General features: G+C 43.0%; 2 protein-coding genes across 3 annotated transcripts in view; one reads left to right on the top strand and one right to left on the bottom strand.

Annotated features, from left to right (window-relative positions):
• The window catches only part of LOC105837687 (probable 2-oxoglutarate dehydrogenase E1 component DHKTD1, mitochondrial), a 349,118-nt gene that overhangs the window by 10,347 nt on the left and 317,035 nt on the right, over positions 1 to 21,736 (top strand). The window lies entirely within an intron of this gene.
• On the bottom strand, positions 12,632 to 14,194 carry LOC118645869. Its single transcript, XM_036287686.1, has one exon. The coding sequence runs from the start codon at positions 13,145 to 13,147 to the stop codon at positions 12,689 to 12,691; it is 459 nt and encodes a 152-aa protein (XP_036143579.1). The 5' UTR covers positions 13,148 to 14,194; the 3' UTR covers positions 12,632 to 12,688.

Here is a 21,736-nt window from a genome sequence, read left to right as displayed (position 1 = left end):
TGCCTAATTTATACTTTTGTGTATTGTACTTTTGCCCTTTAGCTTATGCTTGGGCATAATAAATTGTATCAATTGCGTCGTGCGCGTGTTGTTACTTTCCGCCCGGTCACGGCGTGGTCGCGCTTATATTCGATGATTTTGTAGAGCAATTTTGGGGCCAGTGACCGGGCGTCGGTGGCTTCCGCGAGGCTAAGCGTTTCGACACTGGAACGCGGTAGCCTTGCGGTTCAATTGTGCAGTGTAGGACCTTATTTATAGGGCGATATGGAACTGCTTCCGAGCGGTTCCGTGTCGTGATGTTGTAAGCTTACGGAAATTGCTTGGGACTTCCGTAAGCGCGGCGAATTCCTGTGTATCTTTCGAAAGAGGTGCTTCTCGCAACGTTTTTTGAAAGATGACGCGTTTTACAATAGTAATTATTGGCCATAATTATAATAATATATTAGTTGTAAATCGGCTTACAACAACGTAATAACGTCATTACGATTTCGATTGCAAAAAATTGTAATTTTAAATTATTATTATTTCAGTCTATAAGTTAAATTGTAAAAAGGCGATTTTGTGTTAAAGCAAATTATTCGGTTTAGCGACGCCAAGTTTTTGTAGTAAAATATTTATTTGTATTAAAATATTTATTTATAATATTTGTACAAATAAGTATTTGTAAAAGTAGATGTTTTAATTCGTATGAACATCCATTTTCATAGTTGGCGCATCTTCTTCATATCATTACTTTTATAGAAAAAATACATTTTTTGTTCTTTTTGGGGAAAAGATAATTTTATTAAAATTTCGTACATTTATAATGCCAAATTAAAATTATTTTGTACAAGAATAGATTTTTTCGGGTGTTTTTTGCACGCGTATAGTTGGCGCTTTTTTATACCTTTTTTAAAAAGTATTTATTACACAATTTATTTCCATATAAGATTATTAATTCGTCATATCTTATTGCTTGTACTACCTCATCTTTTCGTAATACAGAAAAAACTGTATTTTTTAAAGTATCATTATTTGCTAATTTGTTTAATTTGCAAACAATTTTTCTTCCCATAACCATGATTCCTCTTTGTTTTTTAAAATCTTGCTTTAGTTATGTTCGAGAATGATATCGTATTGAATTTTTTGTAAAATATCCTTTGCATTTTATACATGCAATAAAATCTTTTGCGTCTTTATTCCAATTTTTATTAGGACGTCTACACACAATAAGGTGCCCATTATTAAACTGTGCATTAGTATTATGTATAAAATTGCCTTTTTTTTAATTGCATCTATTATTTTCTTTCTTTCCGCGTTTTTTTGGCAATAGGGTAAATTTCTTTACTTCTGCTTCATTATAATGAACTTTTTCTAAGTGCTGTGCAAATTGTGATTGCAATTTCATACAAAATATACAGTAGCTTTTTTTAGATTTAACATTCGACTTTTCAACATACATGTGGGACGGAAGAGTCAACATCCGTCGATATCGATCGACAGGGCGGCGAAGGGGCGCCACCTGACAAGAAGGCTGTGGAAGAGAGAGTTTAGGAGCACTTGAGTAGTCACTCAATCACGGTAGAAAACGGGAAAAAGCCCGCCCTCTATATCGAGTCTAAAATATATTTGCATAACACGCACTTTGAAAAAAAAACACGGATATTATTTCGAATCACATCCCTACAAAGTTTGGGGTCCCTCCCGGGACCCGGATGTAAATACAATCCCGGATGTAAATACAACCCGAATGTAAATACAATCGGAACAAGAAAGGAAGAAAGACGAAACGAGGAGAAGTTAAACGTGAACAACGACGACAAAGAATCTTACGAAAAATTGCAAATCCGCTAATACGAAGCTATACGGAAACGACGGCGACAAAGAATTTTCGAAGAAATCACGTATCTGCAAGAGGTGAGGTAACATTATGAAAATGGAAAGGTTGGAACAGATTAAAGCCGTGGCAAATAACCTCAAAACAGGATCTGCGAAAACCGTTAATGCCCTGCACAAGGTCGTGTACGAACAAGAGGGTAGAAGAAGATAGAAGCAATAGGAAAAGACTCCGCGAGTTTAAAGGCTTTCCGTTTGCAATCGGATCGGACGAGTACAAGGCTAAAATAACATTCATGGAAGCGTAACTTGGATGGGAAGATCTAGTCTCTGTATGCAACATCTTAGCGATTGATTACAGTGGAATGAAGAAGAAATTAAGTCATCGAATATGCGGTTATTTGATAGTATGGGGGAGTTGTGGTTAGGACTTGATTCATCAGAAGGCCCCCTTTAACAATAACAATACGTGTTGGATATATTTGATCTCTTTGTATGTACAACTGTAATTGCGTCAGTGTGTAATCGATAGGATCTTGAGGTAGCCGGAAGCTGGTTCGTTCTGGTTGTAGAAGGATTAGGCGCCGCTCGAAGGTGCTTGTAAGTGGTTAGGACTTCTTCGTCAATCTCAGCCTCGGAAGAGGGTTCGTATTGATTGTGGAAGAATTAGGCGGCACCCGAAGGTGCCCGGAGGTGGTTAGGACTTCCCCTAGTCGCTGTCACTACCCAGCTCTCGGAAGACTGCCCGCTTCTTCTCCAGTAGAGCGCGAGGAATGTGCTTTCCGGGCGTACATGGGAGTGCACGTGGTGTCTCGGCAGCTTCCGTCGACGTCGGCGAAGCGGCGGTGATGTCCTCAGGAGTGGCCTGCGTGCCCCTTGTGGTTATGTCGGTCAGGATTCGAGGCACGTTCCGGGTCTGTGTTGAACGGCCAATGGTAACTGCAGGACAGGTGTTGCGGCCTGCGTCGCTTGCGTGACCGTTCCACGTCCAATGGTCTGCGTAGCCCTAGTGACCGGAGGATGGCGAGGAGGACCTCTAGGTTTGAGACGTGGTTCCCTCGGCTTCTTCGGGGAGAATGCAATTTTGATCAGCCGCCACGGGATGGCAAGTTCCCTTGCCGTTGAACTCTCGGACCTTACAGGCTTCCCGGGTTTGTTGATCTCCGGCCGCACAGGATTGGTCCGTGGACCGCGGTGGCCGAGTTGGCGACAGTGGGGCAGGTTGCCGGTCTTGTCTCCCGGAGGAGTTTCTTGAGGTACCAGAGCTCACCCGTGCCGAAAGTCAGAACGCCGGGGCCCGTAGGTACTACTTATCAAAAAGTAATAGCTTAGTATAGGCCCTCTCGAGCTCAACTTGACCACTATACTCTGACGGAAGCTTAGCTTGATCCTCCGTTGTGGGTGGTCTTCTTATGTAAACCAGATGTTGTGAATTTGCTTCCGAGTTTGAGGCACTGCGCTTTCGCCTAGTGGCGGCCGCGCGCACTACTCGCGGTCGCTGGGGCCGCTGACCCGGCCGCGGACGCTGCGTGCGCGCGTGCGCGTTGCGCTGTGGCGTGCCGCCACAGATAGACTTAAATGCACTTAACGACGTGGACAAAGCCGATAAAGAAGAAGACGAGCAAGACGACGTAAGCGAAGACGAGGAAGACAAAGTTAAAGACGACATACACGACGAACTTTATAACCACGCCAAAGACGACGAAGATGACAAGGACAACGAAAGCAATGAAGACGAAGAAGAGGACGAGCGTAATACACGATTACAAGCAAGGCCATGTCATAAGTTCTCGATGACATTTCGAGATGTGGAAGATTCCATTAGACATTTCGACGGAGATGAAAGATATCCAGTAGAATGATAGATTGAAGACATTGAAGAGTCCGCCGAACTATGTGGCTGGTCAGATATCTAAGTTAATATTCGCTAAGAAATTGCTAAGGGGTTTAGCGAAATTATTCATCCAAGGAGAAAGAGGTATAACAACGTGGAAAAAGCTCAAAAAGGCTCTTAAAAGTGAATTCAGTGACACTTTACTTAGTGCCGAGCTTTATCAACTGCTAAGCAAGAGAAGAATTAAAAAGAACGAATCAGTGCAAGCACACTTTATCTCTATGAAAAAAATAGCAGCGAGAGACCAAATAGAAAACGAGGCATTGTTCTACTATGTTATTGAAGGCTTAGAAGATAAATCAGTGAGCAAAAGCGTTTTGTACGGTGCGAAAAATATGAGGCAGTTTAAAGACAAACTGAAGATTTATGAGAGAATAAGGATGACGACTTCTAATACTAATAAACCTGCCATTACAAGCACAGCTAAACAGACTAAGGCAAAAGAAGATATTCGATGCTATAATTGTGGCGCGATGGGCCATAAGTCAATGGGCTTTCCAAAAGTTAAGGCGCTAAATGTTTCAGATGTAACGAATTTGGGCATAAGGCTTCCGAATGTAAGAAGGAAAGACTTAAGAAGAAAAAGGAGGAATCAAAGAGAACTGAATCAGTGAGTAGTGTGAGTGCACCTAAAAATATGTATAAAACTATTGAAATTCAAAGCAGAAAGCTAAATGTTCTGATAGATACAGGCAGCCAGTTTAACATAATTAACAAGGACGCTTACGAGAAGATCGGATCCGGCGCTGACCGAATCCGGCTTACGTGACGATTTACGTAGTAACCAACGATGTCATGAGAATGGAGGTTGTGATAGGAAATGAATTACTATCGCAAGCGGAAGTAAAGATGAATCAAGATGGTAACTCCATCAAAAAAGAAGTATTGAAGGAGAGTATTCTCTCGCCAAACTACGTCTTCGCAGTTGACACTCCGGAAATAGGAAACGTGAGCAAAGAAAGAAGAAAAGAAGTGGAGAATATCCTGGAGAGGTTTAAACCAAAGAAGATAAAAGATTCGGATATACGAATGACGATTATAATTACTGAAAACTAGAAGATTTTCGCACGACTCAAGCGTTTGCCCTTCCTGCAAAGAAAAGTAGGGAAGATCAAGTTGAACAATGGATTAAGGAGAGAATAGTCGAACTGTGTTCATCCGAATACGCCAGTCAAGTTGTGGTCGTGAAGAAGAAGGATGGAACGTCAAGAGTATGTGTAGATTACCAAGCAATGAATAGAATAACGGTTAAAGACCGATACCCTCTCTCACTTATGGAGAATGTTCTGGACAGGTTGCAAGATGTGCAAGTCTATAGCACGCTGGATCTTAAAAATGGATTTTTCTACGTACCTGTCGACGAAGTCAGCCGGAAATACACTTCCTTCGTAACGCACAACGGGCAGTATCAATTTCTGAGAGTACTATTTGGACTATGTAATTCACCTGCCGTGTTCCAGCGATTTGTAAACGACATTTTCAAAGATATGACGATAAAAGGGATAGCGCCACCATATATTGATGACTTAATAATACCAGCAGCTAATGAAGACGAAGCGGTACTCAGACTTAAGATGGTGTTGGAGCGAGCGCAGGATTGTGGTTTGGAAGTTAATAAAAAAAAATGCCAATTATTAAAGAAGCGAGTCGAGTTCATTGGCCACATAATAAAAGATAGGAAACTATATTCTTCCCCGGATAAGACAAAAGCAGTAATGAGATTCCCTGAACTAAGGACATTGAGACAAGTGCAAAGTTACCTAGGGCTTATCGGATATTTCAGAAAGTTTATCCCGGGTTATTCAAGAATTGCCAAACCCTTAAGCGATCTTCTGAAGAAAAAGGCGGTTTTCCAGTTTGGAGCAGAGGAAAAAGACGCATTCAAAAGATTGAAGACGTGCCTGTCTCAAGAACCACATCTATAATCAACATTACGAAACGGAGATTTGTACGGACGCCAGTCAAGATGGTTATGGAGCAGTCCTACTTCAAAGGTCTGCAGCAGACAACCAGCTGCACTCCGTATATTTTATGAGCTGAAAGACCGATGCAGAAAGGAAGTACTCCAGTTACGAGCTCGAAGTACTGGCAGTAATAGAGGCCCTAAAAAAGTTCCGCGTCTATGTATTCGGAAGAGACGTCAAGATTGTCATCGACTGCTCCGCTTTTCAACAAACAATGCGCAAAAAAGACCTGACTCCTCGAATTGCAAGATGGGCGTTGCTTTTAGAAGACTTCTCATACGTAATTGAGCATCGCTCGGAATCTAGGATAAAGCACGTCGATGCGCTTAGCCGCTACCCAGTGATGAGCATCGATGTTAATGATGCTACGCCAAGGATCAAAAGGGCTCAGAATGACGACGCAAACATATGAGCTATTAAGGAATCATTAGAGAAAGCATCAAATGAAGACTATAAAATACGCAGTTGAATAGTATATAAGTACGTAGATGGTTGCGAATTATTAGTAGTTCCGACTTATGCAAGAAGAAGTCATAAGAAATGCTCATGAAAGGGGACACTTCGTAGCGAAACGGACCGAAGAGAACGTGAAGCAAGTTTACATTCCCAACCTGCGGAGTAAAGTTGAAAGATGCATCAACAATTGCCTGAAGTATATTCTAATTAACAAGAAATCTGGGAAACAGGAAGGCTTCTTACATCCGTTGGCCAAAGAGGACGTATCTCTACACACTTATTATGTAGACCATCTAAGACCACTCGAATCCACGAATAAGAATTATGAATATACCTTGACGGTGATTGACGCCTTCTCAAAGTTCGTGTGGCTATATTCCACGAAGACCACTGCCACCAAAAAAGTCGTACAAAAGCTGGAGCTGCAGAAGAAAGGCATATTTGGGAACCCGAACTGGGATTATTTCACACCGAGGGACTGTGTTCACCTCAAGTGAGTTCGAAGAATATTGTACAGAAAACATTCACCACGCGAAGATTACTACTGGCCTGCCTCGTGCGAACGGCCAAGCGGAACGATTATTACCCGTCTCAACCGCACGATTATTACCCGTTTTAACTAAAATGACTATCGAAGATCTTACGAAATGGTATAAATACGTGTCAAACTTGCAGCAGATGTTAAACTCTACGTATCAGCGAAGCATAAATATCATTCCTTTTGAGCTGCTATTCGGGACCAAGATGCGAATCAGTGAAGACCTCAAGGTGAAGGAAGCCATTGAACAAGAGCTGATACAAATATTCAAAGATAACCGAGATCAATTAAGGTGTGCTGCTAAAAAACAAATCAGGAAGGTCCAAGAAGAAAATAAAAGATCCTACGACTTAAGACGGAAGGCGCCGCAAAGCTATCATCTTGGTGATTTAGTAGCCGTAAAGCGGACTCAGTTTGGACCAGGTTTTAAGTTGAAGCCACATTACTTGGGCCCTTATCGCGTGGTCAAGGTCAAACCTCATGATACATATAATGTGAAGAAAGAAGGATCCAATGAGGGACAGAAGACATGCGCCGAATACATGAAGAGATGCAGCAATGACGTAAGCTACGTGGTATCATCCGAGGCGGATGAAGGCTCAAGAGAGCCGAACTGTGGGACGGAAGAGTCAACATACGTCGATATCGATCAACAGGACGGCGAAGGGGCGCCACCTGACAAGAAGGCTGTGGAAGAGAGAGTTTAGGAACACTTGAGTAGTCAGTCGATCACGGTAGAAAACGGGAAAAAGCCCGTTCTCTGTATCGAGTCTAAAATATATCTGCGTAACACGCACTTAAAAAAAAAACGCGAATATTATTTCGAACCATATCCCTACATAGATATGTTCATCATTACATCCAGAAGGATTAATTTGTGATGTATTAAAACTGGAAGCCGATGATCTAGTGATACTAAAATTTGCTGTGTTTTTTTTAGAGACGGTTCATTATCTGATAAATCTTCATCTTTTGAAAGTACATATTCGGAATCTTTATCATCCTCTTTATTGCTATCATCAGTTACATAAAAAATAGACAAGAGTTATAATAAATATGCACATAATTATATTTGTACAATCTTTTAAACATCTTCTTAATAACAGTGTTAAATGTTAATCTCTTAATATAATTTATTTTAGGATTATATATAAGTACCTACAAAAAAATAAAACTTAAAATAAAAATATTTTGTGTTAGTTTAATTCTCGGTTGTGTACCCTTGCGTCAATTTTGAAGCCAAATAAGTCACCGCATAAATTTTTAACTTAAAATATTTAAAATTAAAGAAGATACAATATTTTTGTAAAAACTGATTTTTTTCGGAAATTACAATTTTCAAGATTTTTTTTAACATAAAGTTTTTCAAATTTTAACATTGTAATAATCAAATAACACTCTAAAAAGATTGAAGTTAATCCCCAATTTGTTTGATTATTATATCTCTAATAGTTTTAAAGCAATGACTGTTTGAAAATTGATATAGGTATTCTGTACTCGCAAGGGAACGGACAGAACTGTCCCTCATCGATTTTAATGAGCTTTGGATATGTTATAGAACATAAAAAAATATTAGACCCATATTTTTTTTTATCTGCGTATCTCGATGTTTAGGGGTTGAAACCACCGCTCGAAAATAACGCATTTTTTCGTTTTTTGCGAATATCTTTGAAAATATAAGGTTTATGAAAAAATATTCTATACGAAAGTTTTATGGTATTTTATATTCTTTACAATAGTATATTTATATTTTTTAAAAATTTCAAATTTTTTAATTTATCCCACCTTCGCCCCTTTTTTTCAACATTTTAAAAATTTTGTAAGGACAAAAATTAAAGAGCATTAAAAGCCGAATCCACCCATATATAATAATATATGGGTTCCATCATTCTCAATTATTAGCAAAACGAGATAGTAATCTCGCGCTATAGGTGCTGCGCTAGAAGTAGTGTTGCGTTATTTCTTTAGTCGCATCACACTCAATAACTGCCTCTTCTGCGTATATTTTTATATTAAAACATAAAAATGGATTAATTTTAATTATATAATACGCAACGTATTACACGATATAAAGCATAAATGCATATATATAACGAAAGTAGCATATATATACGTATGTGCCTACGTACATTTTCATTGTTACAAATGCGAATATAAATTAATATAAAGCAAAATATTTTTTAACATTTAAACCTGCAAATACAATATAACAAAATATATAACATCAAGAGAAAAATATAAAACATAAACTGCAATAACTATTTGCAGGTATGGAGATATGGAGCAATAAAGTTGTTGCGTTACACTAACCCAAGTGTGGTGTCAGAGAGTTAATTGAAAACACACAATAGCTTATTTTTAAATAAGCTTACCAGAAAATATAGAAATATTATTTCTTTGAGTATTGGATTCATTCTCATTTATAGCAATTTCTTGATTCTCATCAACAACAAACTCTACATTCAATTCTCTATATTCATTTACATTTAATCTCGCTGTTTCAATATCTATGTAAGATGAAAAATAGAACTTTATCATCTAAAATTATCATAAATGTTGTAACCGTGCTCGCAAGCGACGGCCAACTTCGCCTCCGTCCCTAGTCGCGGCCCTGAGTTGCCCGGGTGTCGGGGCGACCGTGTTCCCGTGTTATCGCTAGAATATAAGACTGGGCGCCAGGTACGTTAAGCGTACTACTTTTTTCACATGCCGCAGAAGATTACCCTTAAATTAATATAGTCGCGGAAAAAGAGCAGGCCTCGCAGGCGACCGGGCGTCGGCGGCTCTGACAGCCAGCTACCCAGTCCTAATATGGTAGAGAGGCAGGTTCGGTGTGGGCGGATGGAATCGGGAAGGCGAGAGAAATATCGCGAATACCACATTAATTAAACAAGTAAGAGTACCAAGTATATTTCACGATTCGGACAATTACAGGCTCTTAACGCTTGGTCGGCGACTACCATTCACGCGCGCAACGAGCAGGTGATCGCTCGGAATCAGATCTCTCGAATACGGGATAATTATCAGGAACGTTATTTCACGCACGTGGAAATTCTCCAGCTCGTCTATACTCTACTATGCATCGTTGGTAGACGCTGAACTCCCGAGAGTAAGATAACGGTCTCGCCAAGAGCGATCGGGACTAAGAAACGAATACATTTATTCTGACAATAACGCAATCGCACAAGAGTTCGCGATACGAGTACGGTACGAATACAATAGTGACTCGGCTGCGGATACGCAACGCATACACGACGAAAAAAACGGAACGAATCGAATTCACGCGGGCGGGCGTAATCGGGCAAGACGACGAAATTGCAGAAAATTCGCGAGCTCTACGTAACTCTAGCGTTAACAACGGAAGGCCTAATAAATCCGTAATCTTCTGCAGCTTGCCCAATCGCGAAATCGGCGACTTTACAATAATCTGGCGACGTTCGTCTCACCGAGTTGATTCCTCTTCAGTCTCTCCCGGATCGGAATACGTCAGCTTCTGCGTCTTCAACGCGCGACAACGCGCTCCACCTTGCCTATGATAACCCGGGCCGTGATTTTCTGGTTCGATGTGCGTGCAACGCGTGACGTGCGTTGCCGCTACTTGCTGATGGATCCTAGGTGCGGTAATCGAATTTTCGGGGCCCTGCACACGTGAATTTCGCGCTTCCTCGCCGGCAGCGTCTCTTAACTGAGCGCATCCTCCATCTCCAGGATGTTGTCTTCGTCTCTCTATGGGTGGAAAATATGTAGCCAAACCGCGTGGCCTTTGCCCGAATTCGGCGGTAGGCCAGTCAATAAAGACAACCAATTCACTTTAATTACAAAAGTTTTCAAACTTTGATAGAATATTAGGTGAGTTAAAATAACAATAAATTTCATTTTACAACCATCCTCGAGATCCGGAACATGCTAAACATTGTAAAAAATGTTAATTCATTATACCTTTGCGAAAAAAATTGCAAAAGTCTTGCAAACTAAAAGCAATGCTTATTGTGATATTTTTCACAATATGTTAGATTTACAACCTATTTCGAGGCACGCAACATTGAAATTTATTGCAAAATAACGTGTTTGTTTATATTTTGGAGAAAAAAATTGCAAAAGTGCTGCAAATAGATAGAATAACTTTTACAACTGCCCCGAGTAGCTGTACCAATTTGCAACCTTTTATATTGCACGCATATTGTTTTTTAATTAATAATGGAACAAATGTTTATTGATCGTAATTTTGCGAAAAAAATTGCAAAAATTTTGCAAATTGATTGCAAACGTTAAGAATCCTTTTTGTCACTAGCTGGTAAGTTTGCAATCTGGGACAAAATCCGCAACCTTGAAAAATTAGCAATAATTATTGTTCGCGACTCGGCGAAGAGATCGCTGGATGCCCCTGAGGATGTTATACAGGGTGAGAGGACGTTCATGGAAAGGGTGTTTAATTAATTGCACAACAATTACGTGTCACGTGGACTCCGAGATGTCCGAGTCGTACCGTATATTTTACAGATCTTAACTTATACACATTACACGCGTTTTCTGAGTATTAAGAGCACTGATGAGATATTCAAGAGATGATGTCCACTTACTCGGCAGAAATTAATTGTTACCGGTAAAGACGATGATGCTCGTGAGCCGGTGTCACGCGGCGCCGGCGTGCGCGTAGCGTGATGAGCGTGAGTCTCTCGATGGTGATGTACCAGAGCAGTGTGGCTGAGTCTCTCTCATGATGATGAAAATGAGTCCTTCCTTGAGCACTCTTTGGATGAATCGTCTATGATCTCACGAATAGATTCGAACACCAAACTATATTGAAGCACTAGCACGATGAACGAGAGTGAACCGCCGCCATAGAGCACACGTACCGAAGGAGAAGATTCTAGTGTTATGCGTATGCTGGCGCGCATGCTAGTGCCCTGCGATCTGCGCGAACGATGATTGATAGCTGCTGCCATCTGACGTGACGGCGCGCACTCAATACATGCTGAATCCTGAACATTCCGCCCGCCATCAGCAAGCTTGTTGATGATCCTTATTGTGCTGGTGGTACTGGTAAAACGGCGAGCTTGGTCACTGGTCTTACAAGAGTGGTGGTGGCAGTCTTCAGTGTTACCACTCTGGTGAGTCCATCCTTGCCTGGATGCAAGGCAGCTACCCTTGCGAGTGGCCATTTACATGGCGGTAATCTTTCATCAGTAATATGAGGGGAGTATCCCGTTTGGACACGTAACGATTGGACACCGCTTGATTGGACACGCACGATTGGACACGCACGATTGGACACCACACGATTGGACACCGCACGATTGGACACCGCACGATTGGACATCGCATTATTGGACACTGCACGATTGGACACCGCACGATTAGACACCGCATTATTGGACACCGCACGATTGGACACCGCATTATTGGACACCGCATTATTGGACACCGTACAATTGGACACACACACATTTACGTGTGTGTATGCAGATTTCTAATACAGTTTGCATGGGTTAGCGACTTGGACGGGGTGGGTGCGGGAGGGGGGGCCGAAGGCCCCCTTGCACCCCCCGTGTGTGTGTGTGTGTGTGTGTGTGTGTGTGTGTGTGTGTGTGTGCGTGCGAGCATTTTCTGCACCACATAGGTTTGAAACTTTCCACGCAAAACGAGATGCTCCTAAAAATACGTATATAGATATTTAAAATTCAATTTTTTTTCTGGCAAATCGAAGCTTTTTTCTGCCAAATATTTCTAAGATTAGATAATCTGTCATATGATATATAAATGTTATTCACTAGAAGACTGCGGTGTCCAATAATGCGGTGTCCAATCGTGCGGTGTCCAGTCGTGCGGTGTCCAATAATGCGGTGTCCAATCGTGCGGTGTCCAATAATGCGGTGTCCAATAATGCGGTGTCCAATCGTGCGGTGTCCAATCGTGTGGTGTCCAATCGTGCGGTGTCCAATCGAGCCGTGTCCAATCGTGCGTGTCCAATCGTGCGTGTCCAATCGAGCGGTGTCCAATCGTTACGTGTCCAAAAGGAGGTCACCCAGTAATGAGCACCAATGAGCCGATGTTAATGTCGTTATTCTTATGGTGCCATTTAAAAATTGATTGTTGGCGTTGAAGGTAATGAGCTGACCATTGTGACCAGAATTGTTGCACTCGTTGTTGAATGAACTGCCATCGTGAGAGTCGTGAGACCGCCAGGTCGTCAAGAGATGGTTCTGGTATTGTTGTGAGTGGATTTCCGATGAGAAAATGACCTGGGGTAAGAGCTGAGACGTCATCTGGATCATCACTCAACGGTTCAAGGGGCCGTGAGTTGAGAATGGCCTCTATTTGACTGAGTAACGTGGTGAGCTCTTCAAAGGTGAGCTGAGTCTCGCCGATGGTACGTCGTAAATGGTATTTAGTTGATTTTACCACTGCTTCCCACTTTCCCCCCATATGTGGAGTTGCTGGTGGGTTGAATTCCCATCGCGTGCTGTCTTGAGCGAGCATCTTGGTGACCTGTTGATGTTCTTGAGAACTCTGAACGAACAGTCGCTTAAGCGATGTTGATCTGCTCCGATAAAGATCGTTCCGCAATCCGAATAGAGTGCGTGAGCGATGCCGCGTCTGGATGAAAACCGTCGGTAGGCAACAATGAATGCGTCAGACGAATAGTCATTGACTGCCTCTAGATGTACTGCCGATGTTGAGAAGCACACGAAAACGCAGATCCAGCTCTTATGATCTTTTGCACCTCTACCCTTCCAAGTTTTGATGGTGAGTGGCCCGGCGTAGTCCATCCCCGTATGAGTAAATGGGCGTGACGGCGTAACTCTTGAGAGAGGTAGTTGGCCCATCAATTGATGAGCACGGATCCCCCTCTGTCGAGCACACGCGACACACTGCAAGATGTATGATTTTACAGGAGCTCTCCCGCCGAGGATCCAAAAGGTCTGTCGGATATGTGTGAGCGTGAGTTGAGTGCCTCCATGTAAAGTTCGTTGATGAGAGTGAGCGATGACCAGAGACGTGACATGTGAGTGGCGAGGCAAAATCGCATGATGTTTGCCATCAGGTGAGAGAGATGAGTGAGCGAGTCGTCTACTGACTCGGATGATTCCTTGAGCGTCGATATATGCAGTCAATCGGCTGAATGCATGTGTCTTCGGTAATGGTGAATTTGACTGTAACGCCTTGAGTTCGTAAGAAAAGTATGCCGCTTGAGTTGCCTTGATCCAAAAGAGTTTTGCCTTCTCCAAAGCCATGGTTGATACTTGCATGATTGACATTGAATCGTGATTCTTATTCACCCGTGAGATGAATCTGAAACAAAGAGCTGTAATTCTCAATAATTTATTGAGAGTGGAGTACTTGTAGATGATGTCCCAGTGATAATCAGGTTTTAGTGCAGCTGCAATTAGTGAGACACCTGCCTCAATTGCGCTCGACTCTTCAGCGATTGCAGGTTGTGACGGCCAAGAATCTGGATTGATTAGCCAAGGTGGTCCCGTCCACCATAATGAGTGACTTTGAAATTGAGCAGTTGTGAGGCCTCGTGACGCGCAGTCAGCTGGATTCGAGGTACCAGGGATGTGCCTCCAGTAAGCGTCTGGCGTGAGTTCCTGTATTTGCGTTACCCTGTTCCTGACAAAGTCCTTCCAGCGTGATGCGTGTGATTTGATCCAAGAGAGTGTTACGAGAGAATCCGTCCACAGATGAATAGCCATTACGTTAACTTTCAGAGTGCCTTGAACGTACTTAACGAGTCGAGAGAGCAGCAGCGCTGCGGTGAGTTCGAGTCTCGGGATTGAGAGTCGCTTGAGGGGTGCTACTTTCGTCTTGGAGCACACAAATGATATTCTGGCGCCATGTGAGTCGTGAACGGAGAGATATACGACTGCAGCCATTGCCAATTGAGAGGCATCAGAGAAGCCGTGAAGTTCTACTGTCGAGACGGTCCAAGTATGAAACCACCGAGGTATAGAAAGGTTGGCCAACCTTGTGAGTTCTTCTCTGATGATGAGCCACCTGGTTGAGAGCTGGGATGGTAGTAGTTCATCCCAGTGGAGCTTGTGCAGCCAAAGCTCCTGCAAGAGCATCTTAGCCTTGATCACTACTGGTGAAGCAAAGCCGAGTGGATCAAAGATCTGAGCCACTTCAGATAATACGAGGCGTTTCGTGAGATTGCCGGTCTTGAAGGGAGTCTTCAATGAGAATAAAAATACATCTTCCTGAAGGAGCCATTGTAATCCGAGTATTTTGGTTGCGCAATTGTCAAATGTGATTGGAGAGTCTTGATCTTGAGTATTATTGAGGGCGTTGATGATATCGACATGAGTTGCATGCTATTTTGCGAGAGGAAAGCCGCCCGTCATACAGAGATCTCTTAGATCACACGCGACTTCTTTGAGTTGTTGTACGGTGTCGGCACCACCGAAGATATCGTCAACGTATCGGCCGTGAGTGATGGATGGCACGGCAAGTGGAAATCGATGTCCTTCGTTTTCTGCCAGCAGGGTTCGGACCGCTAAAAACGGCGCAGCCTTCGTACCGTAGGTGACTGTTGTAAGTTGATATGGCACTTCGTTGAGTTGGTCATCAATCCAAAGTATTCGCTGCAAATCCCAATCATCCTTGTGAATTTTAATCTGCCTGTACATTTTAGTGATATCTGTGGAGACGAGATGACGATGTTGTCGAATCCACAATAAAACATCCGTGATGTCTAGATGTAACTTCGCTCCGGTGTACATGAGATCATTGATGGAATATCCTGATGTTGACAGGCTGGAGCCATTAAATACAACGAGCAATTTTGTTGTTGCGCTATCAGGCTTGAGCACGCCGTGATGTGGCAAATAATACTGTGAGTGATGGGAATCTGATGATGCCTTCGTCATATGGTTGAGCGATTGATATTCGGCCATAAATTCTTGATAGATACTGTTACGTCATTGTAAACACGCGCTAAAGATTCCGGGCCGGCGGAATACGATGGAGGGAGAAGCGGGGGAACGTCCCCTAGATCAGCGCCGAAAAACCGGTTTCAAGCGACGGGACCTGCGCACACGGCTCGGCCTATGGTCTTGCCTTCGCTCCCTCGGGAGCCCCCTCCCTTGCAATCTTGGATTCTCTCTTTCTTTCTAGGCTAGGAAAGAGGGTCGTCCGTCCTTGTCAGACTTGAGGTGCATGCTCGGGCACGAATAAGCGCTGTGCAGGCACGTGCGCGTTCGGTTGTTTAGCCATTGTTGCGAGAGACGAGCGAGCGTTCGGACGAAGTGACAAGTGATTGACTACGAGCAGTTTTGCCTGAGTTGGACATACGCACGGGATATTGAAATAATTAATAGAATTTCTTGGGAGCTATTGCTGTACGCCTCAGGGCAAGGAGCGTGCGACACGTGCTGGTGCGAATAACATCGGTGCAAGGCTGATTTCTGTCGCATTCGGGGCTTTGTCTAGCCGACAAGGAAAATCTCGGGCAGATCTCTGGCAATAGCTGAGCGATAACAGCAATCTTGATTTCCTAATATTATTCATTGGGCATCAGGTAATTCTCACTTGTTATAAGTCGATTACTATACGGGAAGTGCGCTCGACACACGATTGTACGAGGTGTGAAAACCTCTGCCGTTTTACGGCAAGAGACGGCATCGCTCACTCGTCCTCGAGACAGGGATACACCGCTTAATTGAGGGTTCGAAACTCATACAAAGTTTCGTAATCACACATTTTATAACGATCTCTTAATTTACAGAAACCTTATTTACTTACTCGTTATTTTATTATATGGCAAATTGATATGCATGCTAGAGAACACGTGGCTTCTCTTTTTTTTGTTTTCACCGCTTAATACTTTCTTCATTTTGTGACTTAGCCAAGCACTTTCTTTTTGTTCATTTTTTAACTAAACCTGCTAATCTAAAGTTTATTAACGATGCAACTTACATTTCATCTATTTATCGATTCATCTATTTTTTAACAATTAAGGAAAGATTGATTTGTGACCATGCGATTTCCGACCCGCTAGATGTATGCATTGTATCATAATAAACATAATATATTGTTAGTTTTTTATCTTTACATGATCTCAGTTCATTTAAGCCTTTTTTTCCCTTTCGCTTCCGTTTGATTAGTTTCACATTTGATTACGAACGAACCAGCCTGTAGATACCCAACAGAGACGTTGATATGCGGGGTCTCTTGCAAAGCGCCGAAGTAGACTCTTGAGGCACTGATGAGCGGTGTTATACGAGTCACCTAAGATGTTTCTTGGCGACTTCAAAGGAATACGTATCTTCCTGAAAAGTCACGAGAGTGTGTTGACCAAAAATGTGCTTCGCATTTCTGCTCCTCCGGGGTAAGAAAGCTGACGTCATGTGTAGGCACCTCCTCTTGAACCCAAAACTTCGTTAGCAGCTTGTGTATTGCTTCTTCATTAGCTTGAATCGCAACGTAGTGCGTCGACGTGTGTCCTGCTGATATTCTATTGACTGGTCCAAGGATGAGCCATCCGAAGATGGATAGCTGTGCGATTGGCATGAATGGAGAATGCCTGATTATGTTTGGCTTGATGATTTGCCCGTAGGCATCAGCTCCGATGAGAATGTCAATTGCCCGTGAAGTGAGGAAGTCTAGGTCGGCTAATGACAAGTTCTTAAGATGTGGCCACTCTTGAGGTTCTGCTTCGAACGATGGTAAGATGGTCGTCAATGTGTGAAGGACGTGAGCTTGAATGTTGACAGTTGCATTCGAGCGTGTAGAACGCAATGTAAGCGATACTATTCCTCTTGTCTGAGTAGATTCCTTGCCACCAATTCCAGAAACAATGATGGCTGAACGTTGTCGAGGAACGTTGAGTTGGCGGATGAGATTTTCAGTGACGAAGGTGAGTTCTGAGCCTGAATTAATGAGTAGACGTACTTGAAGATAAGATACCGATGAGCTGACTTGTGCCAAGGCTGTGGCGAGTAACGTTGAGTAGAATGAGCGTGGCGATGAGTCTGGTGAGACGATTGCACCGGGTCTTCATTTGGAAGGCTGAGATGATGAGTTGGCTGCCGGTTGAGCGGACGTTGAGGAGGTGTTAGCCTTGTGCAGCATTGTGTGGTGTCGCTGCGAGCACTTCTTGCACCCTGTTTTGCTCTTGCAAGATCGCACGATGTGGCGTCCCAAGCAATTGAAGCAGAGGCGCTTGTCAACGGCGAGCTTCTGCCGATCTGCTGGTGCAAGCTTTCTAAATTTGGCACATATGACCACGTAGTGTTGACCCTGACAACAGTCACACGGGTACACCATGGAAGCACTGTCTGCCGCCACCTTGCCTTGAGATGTCTGATGAGCAGTGACCTTGGGTTTCCTCGTTGTCGATGAAGAGCTTGAGTTGAACGACACTGCCTCAATGTTCTCAAGGGCACATGCCCGAGCCGTCAGGAAAGTCACAAGCTGGTCGAAACGTGGATATGATCGCTCTGCGCCGATCTTATTCTCCCACTGTTCGCGCGTGACCCGGTCGAGCTTCTTGATCACGTGATAGACCATGATGGCGTCTCCTAGATCAAGCCCCAAAGAGTTGATAGATTTGAGCGCTTCCTGCACTGTGTCGATGAGCGTGGTGAGCTGTTCTGTCTTCCGCTGGATCGGACCCGAGCCGTCAAAGATCCTGTCCAAGTATGACGTGATGAGCAGTTGTTTGTTCTCGTACTTCTCCTTGAGGAGCCTCCCATGATGGCTGAAACGAATCACCTGCCATAGGAAGTCCGCCAATGTGCTTCGCCGGTGCTCCCTCCAGAGACACACGGAGGTAATGCAGCTTCTCTACGGGGGTGAGGCGTTCGTTATTTATGATCATGCTCCCAAACAAGTCTCTGAATTCCGGCCAGTCTAAGTACACGCCTGAGAACTTAGGAAGTGAGATGTCGGGCAAACGTGAGTTGAAGCACTGAACGTCGATGCGGTGGTCGGTTGAGCTGGCGTAACGGTGAGCGCGTTCCGAAGCCGACTGATGATGCGTTTGGCAGCCAGATGCAGCATGGTTTCTTCGAGCTGCGCACTCTTTGTGAAGTATTCGTGGTTCACTAGTGCTGACGGCTACGATACTTCGAAATACGCGTGGTCCTTCGTGAACGCCTTGTGGATCTCTTCGATGTGAGAGAGGAGCTGAGCGAGCTCATCGAGAGACGTCTCTTCCGGCGTCGCCGGGATCGTCTCTGAGATCCGCTTGAGAGCGGTGATGCGATTCCACTGGGACTGCACCTTCAGTGTCAGCTCGGTTGACAGCCGAACGGGAGACACATGGCGGGATGATGCCCGTTCGTCTTGCGGTACGTTGAGGAGTCGGTGGGCGATCGCTCTTGTCCGATTTTTGAGATTTCTCCATAGCGCGGGAAAATGAACACACGTAGCGGCAACGATGGCAGCGGATGTACACAATGAGCAGTTGAGTGGCCTTGAGTCACGAATGCGATGCGTGATCACGGTGTGACACTGAAGTCCGTCGCACTTCCACTATCCGGCTCGAAGGACCAAAAATGTTCGCGACTCGGCGAAGAGATCGCTGGATGCCCCTGAGGATGTTATACAGGGTGAAAGGACGTTCGTGGAAAGGGTGTTTAATTAATTGCACAACAATTACGTGTCACGTGGACTCCGAGATGTCCGAGTCGTACCGTATATTTTACAGATCTTAACTTATACACATTACACGCGTTTTCTGAGTATTGAGAGCACTGATGAGATTGTCTATATTCAAGAGATGATGTCCACTCACTGGGCAGAAATTATATTAATTGTTACCGGTAAAAACGATGATGCCCGTGAGCCGGTGTCACGCGGCGCCGGCGTGCGCGTAGCGTGATGAGCGTGAGTCTCTCGATGGTGATGTACCAGAGCAGTGTGGCTGAGTCTCTCTCAAGATGATGAAAATGAGTCCTTTCTTGAGCACTCGTCGGATGAATCGTCTATGATCTCACGAATAGATTCGAACACCAAACTATATCGAAGTACTAGCACGATGAACGAGAGTGAACCGCCGCCATAGAGCACACGTACCGAAGGAGAAGATTCTAGTGCTATGCGCATGCTGGCGCGCATGCTAGTGCCCCGCGATCTACGCAAACGATGATCGATAGCTGCTGCCATCTGACGTGACGGCACGCACTCAATACATGCTGAATCCCGAACAATTATTATTTTGCACTTTTTGCAAGCGTGAAAAAATTGCAAAAGTATTGCAAATTTTGGGGAGTGCTTCAAATGTCTTCTCCTATTCGAATATACATAAATTTGCAACCCTGTATTAGTTACGCAAATTATTGCAAGTTATCACTGACTAATTTTGTGTTACAAAATTAATGCAAAAGTGTTGCAAATCCAGGGAAACAAATTAAAAATACATTCACACATAATGTCGAATTTGCAACCTTCTATCTGTCACGCAAAATAATCAAATATAAATATTGTGAAAAACATTGCAACCTATACCTTTTTTATACCTTTTAAATTGAAGTAAACGTTGTGTAAATAAAATTAAGGTAAACGTTTTGAAATGAAAACACTTGAAACATTTGTCAATCTTGGAATTCAAGTTTGCAATTTCGTAGAAGGTCGACAAATGTGAGCCACGTTCAGGTAAATGTAACGCTCGAATAGCGTAACATACTGCTCGACTAGCATTGTGAAAGAAATTGAAATACTATATATTACATATACTTACTGTGATTTCTTATGGTTTGTTTTTAAAGGTCTCCGATTTTCCGCGGTGTCTCCGCAATGTCTGTGCGCTACACAATATGAAAATTAGCCGACACTTCAAATAGAGACGCTGCGGAGACACCACGGAAAGTCAAAGACTTCTAAAAACTGCGCTGTGATTGATCCCGATCCGTCAAAGAATCGCGGCGCCTCGATTTCTTTTTTCTAAAAGTCTTTTTCTAAAAGTTTTTCTTCAAAATGAAACGGGAACTTATATCAGAACTTTAATTTGTAGGGGCAAACTTAACACACGCGGGGCCACGTGATATTGAGAATGTAAAGTATAAATTTGATTTGAATATTTTGCGTGACAGGTAGAAGGCTGCAAATTTGACGTTATAAGTAAATGTATTTTTAATCTTTTTCCCCAGATTTGCAACATTTTTGCATTAATTTTGTAACACAAAATTAGTCAGTGATAACTTGTAATAATTTGCGTAACTAGTAGAGGGTTGCAAATTCATATTCGGATGGGAGAAGACATTTGAAGCACTCCCAAAAATTTGCAATATTTTTGCATTTTTTTCACGCTTGCAAAAAGTGCAAAATAATAATTATTGCTAATTTTTCAAGGTTACGGATCTTGTCTGAGGTTGCAAACTTACCAGCTTGTGATGAAAAATAATCTTAACGTTTGCAACCAATTTGCTAAACTTTTGCAATTTTTTTCGCAAAATTACGACCAAATGAACAATTGTTCCATTAATTAAGAAATAATATGTTGCGTGCAACATAGAAGGTTGCAAATTGGTATAGCTGTTCGGGGCAGTTGTAAAAGTTATTCTATCGATTTGCAGCTTTTGCAATTTTTTTCTCCAAGATATAAACAAAAACGTTATTTTGTAATAAATTTTAATGTTGCGTGCCTCGAAATAAATTGCAAATCTAATACATTGTGGAAAATATCACAATAGGCATTGCTTTCAGTTTGCAGGACTTTTGCAATTTTTTTCGCAAAGTTATAATAAATTAACATTTTTTTGCAATGTTTAACATGTTTCGGACCTCGGAGATGGTTGCAAAATGAGATTTATTGTTATTTCAACTCACGTAATATTCCATCAAAGTTTGGAAACTTTTGTAATTAAAATTAAATTTTCGATTTTTTGTGTCTTTATTGACCGGCCTACGGGATTTGCTCTGTAGCCGCGCTGTCATGGCCCCTTTTCCTGTGCCTTCCGTGGATGGCCGACGTGGATCCTGCAATCGTAATTCGGCAGCAGTAACAAAATCTTTTAATATGCTGAAAAATGGCAAGCAAGGAAAATGGCGAACCTGCGGACCCCCGTTCGAAAGGAGTCTCTGCAAATCCCTCGTTGACAGCTCACTCCGCGATTTCCGGAAATG

This window comes from Monomorium pharaonis, chromosome 5 (assembly GCF_013373865.1).
Source record: "Monomorium pharaonis isolate MP-MQ-018 chromosome 5, ASM1337386v2, whole genome shotgun sequence".
Classification (NCBI taxonomy): domain Eukaryota; kingdom Metazoa; phylum Arthropoda; class Insecta; order Hymenoptera; family Formicidae; genus Monomorium; species Monomorium pharaonis.
The sequence above is the reverse complement of the archived record's forward strand: the minus strand, read 5'-3'. Positions and strand labels throughout refer to the sequence as shown.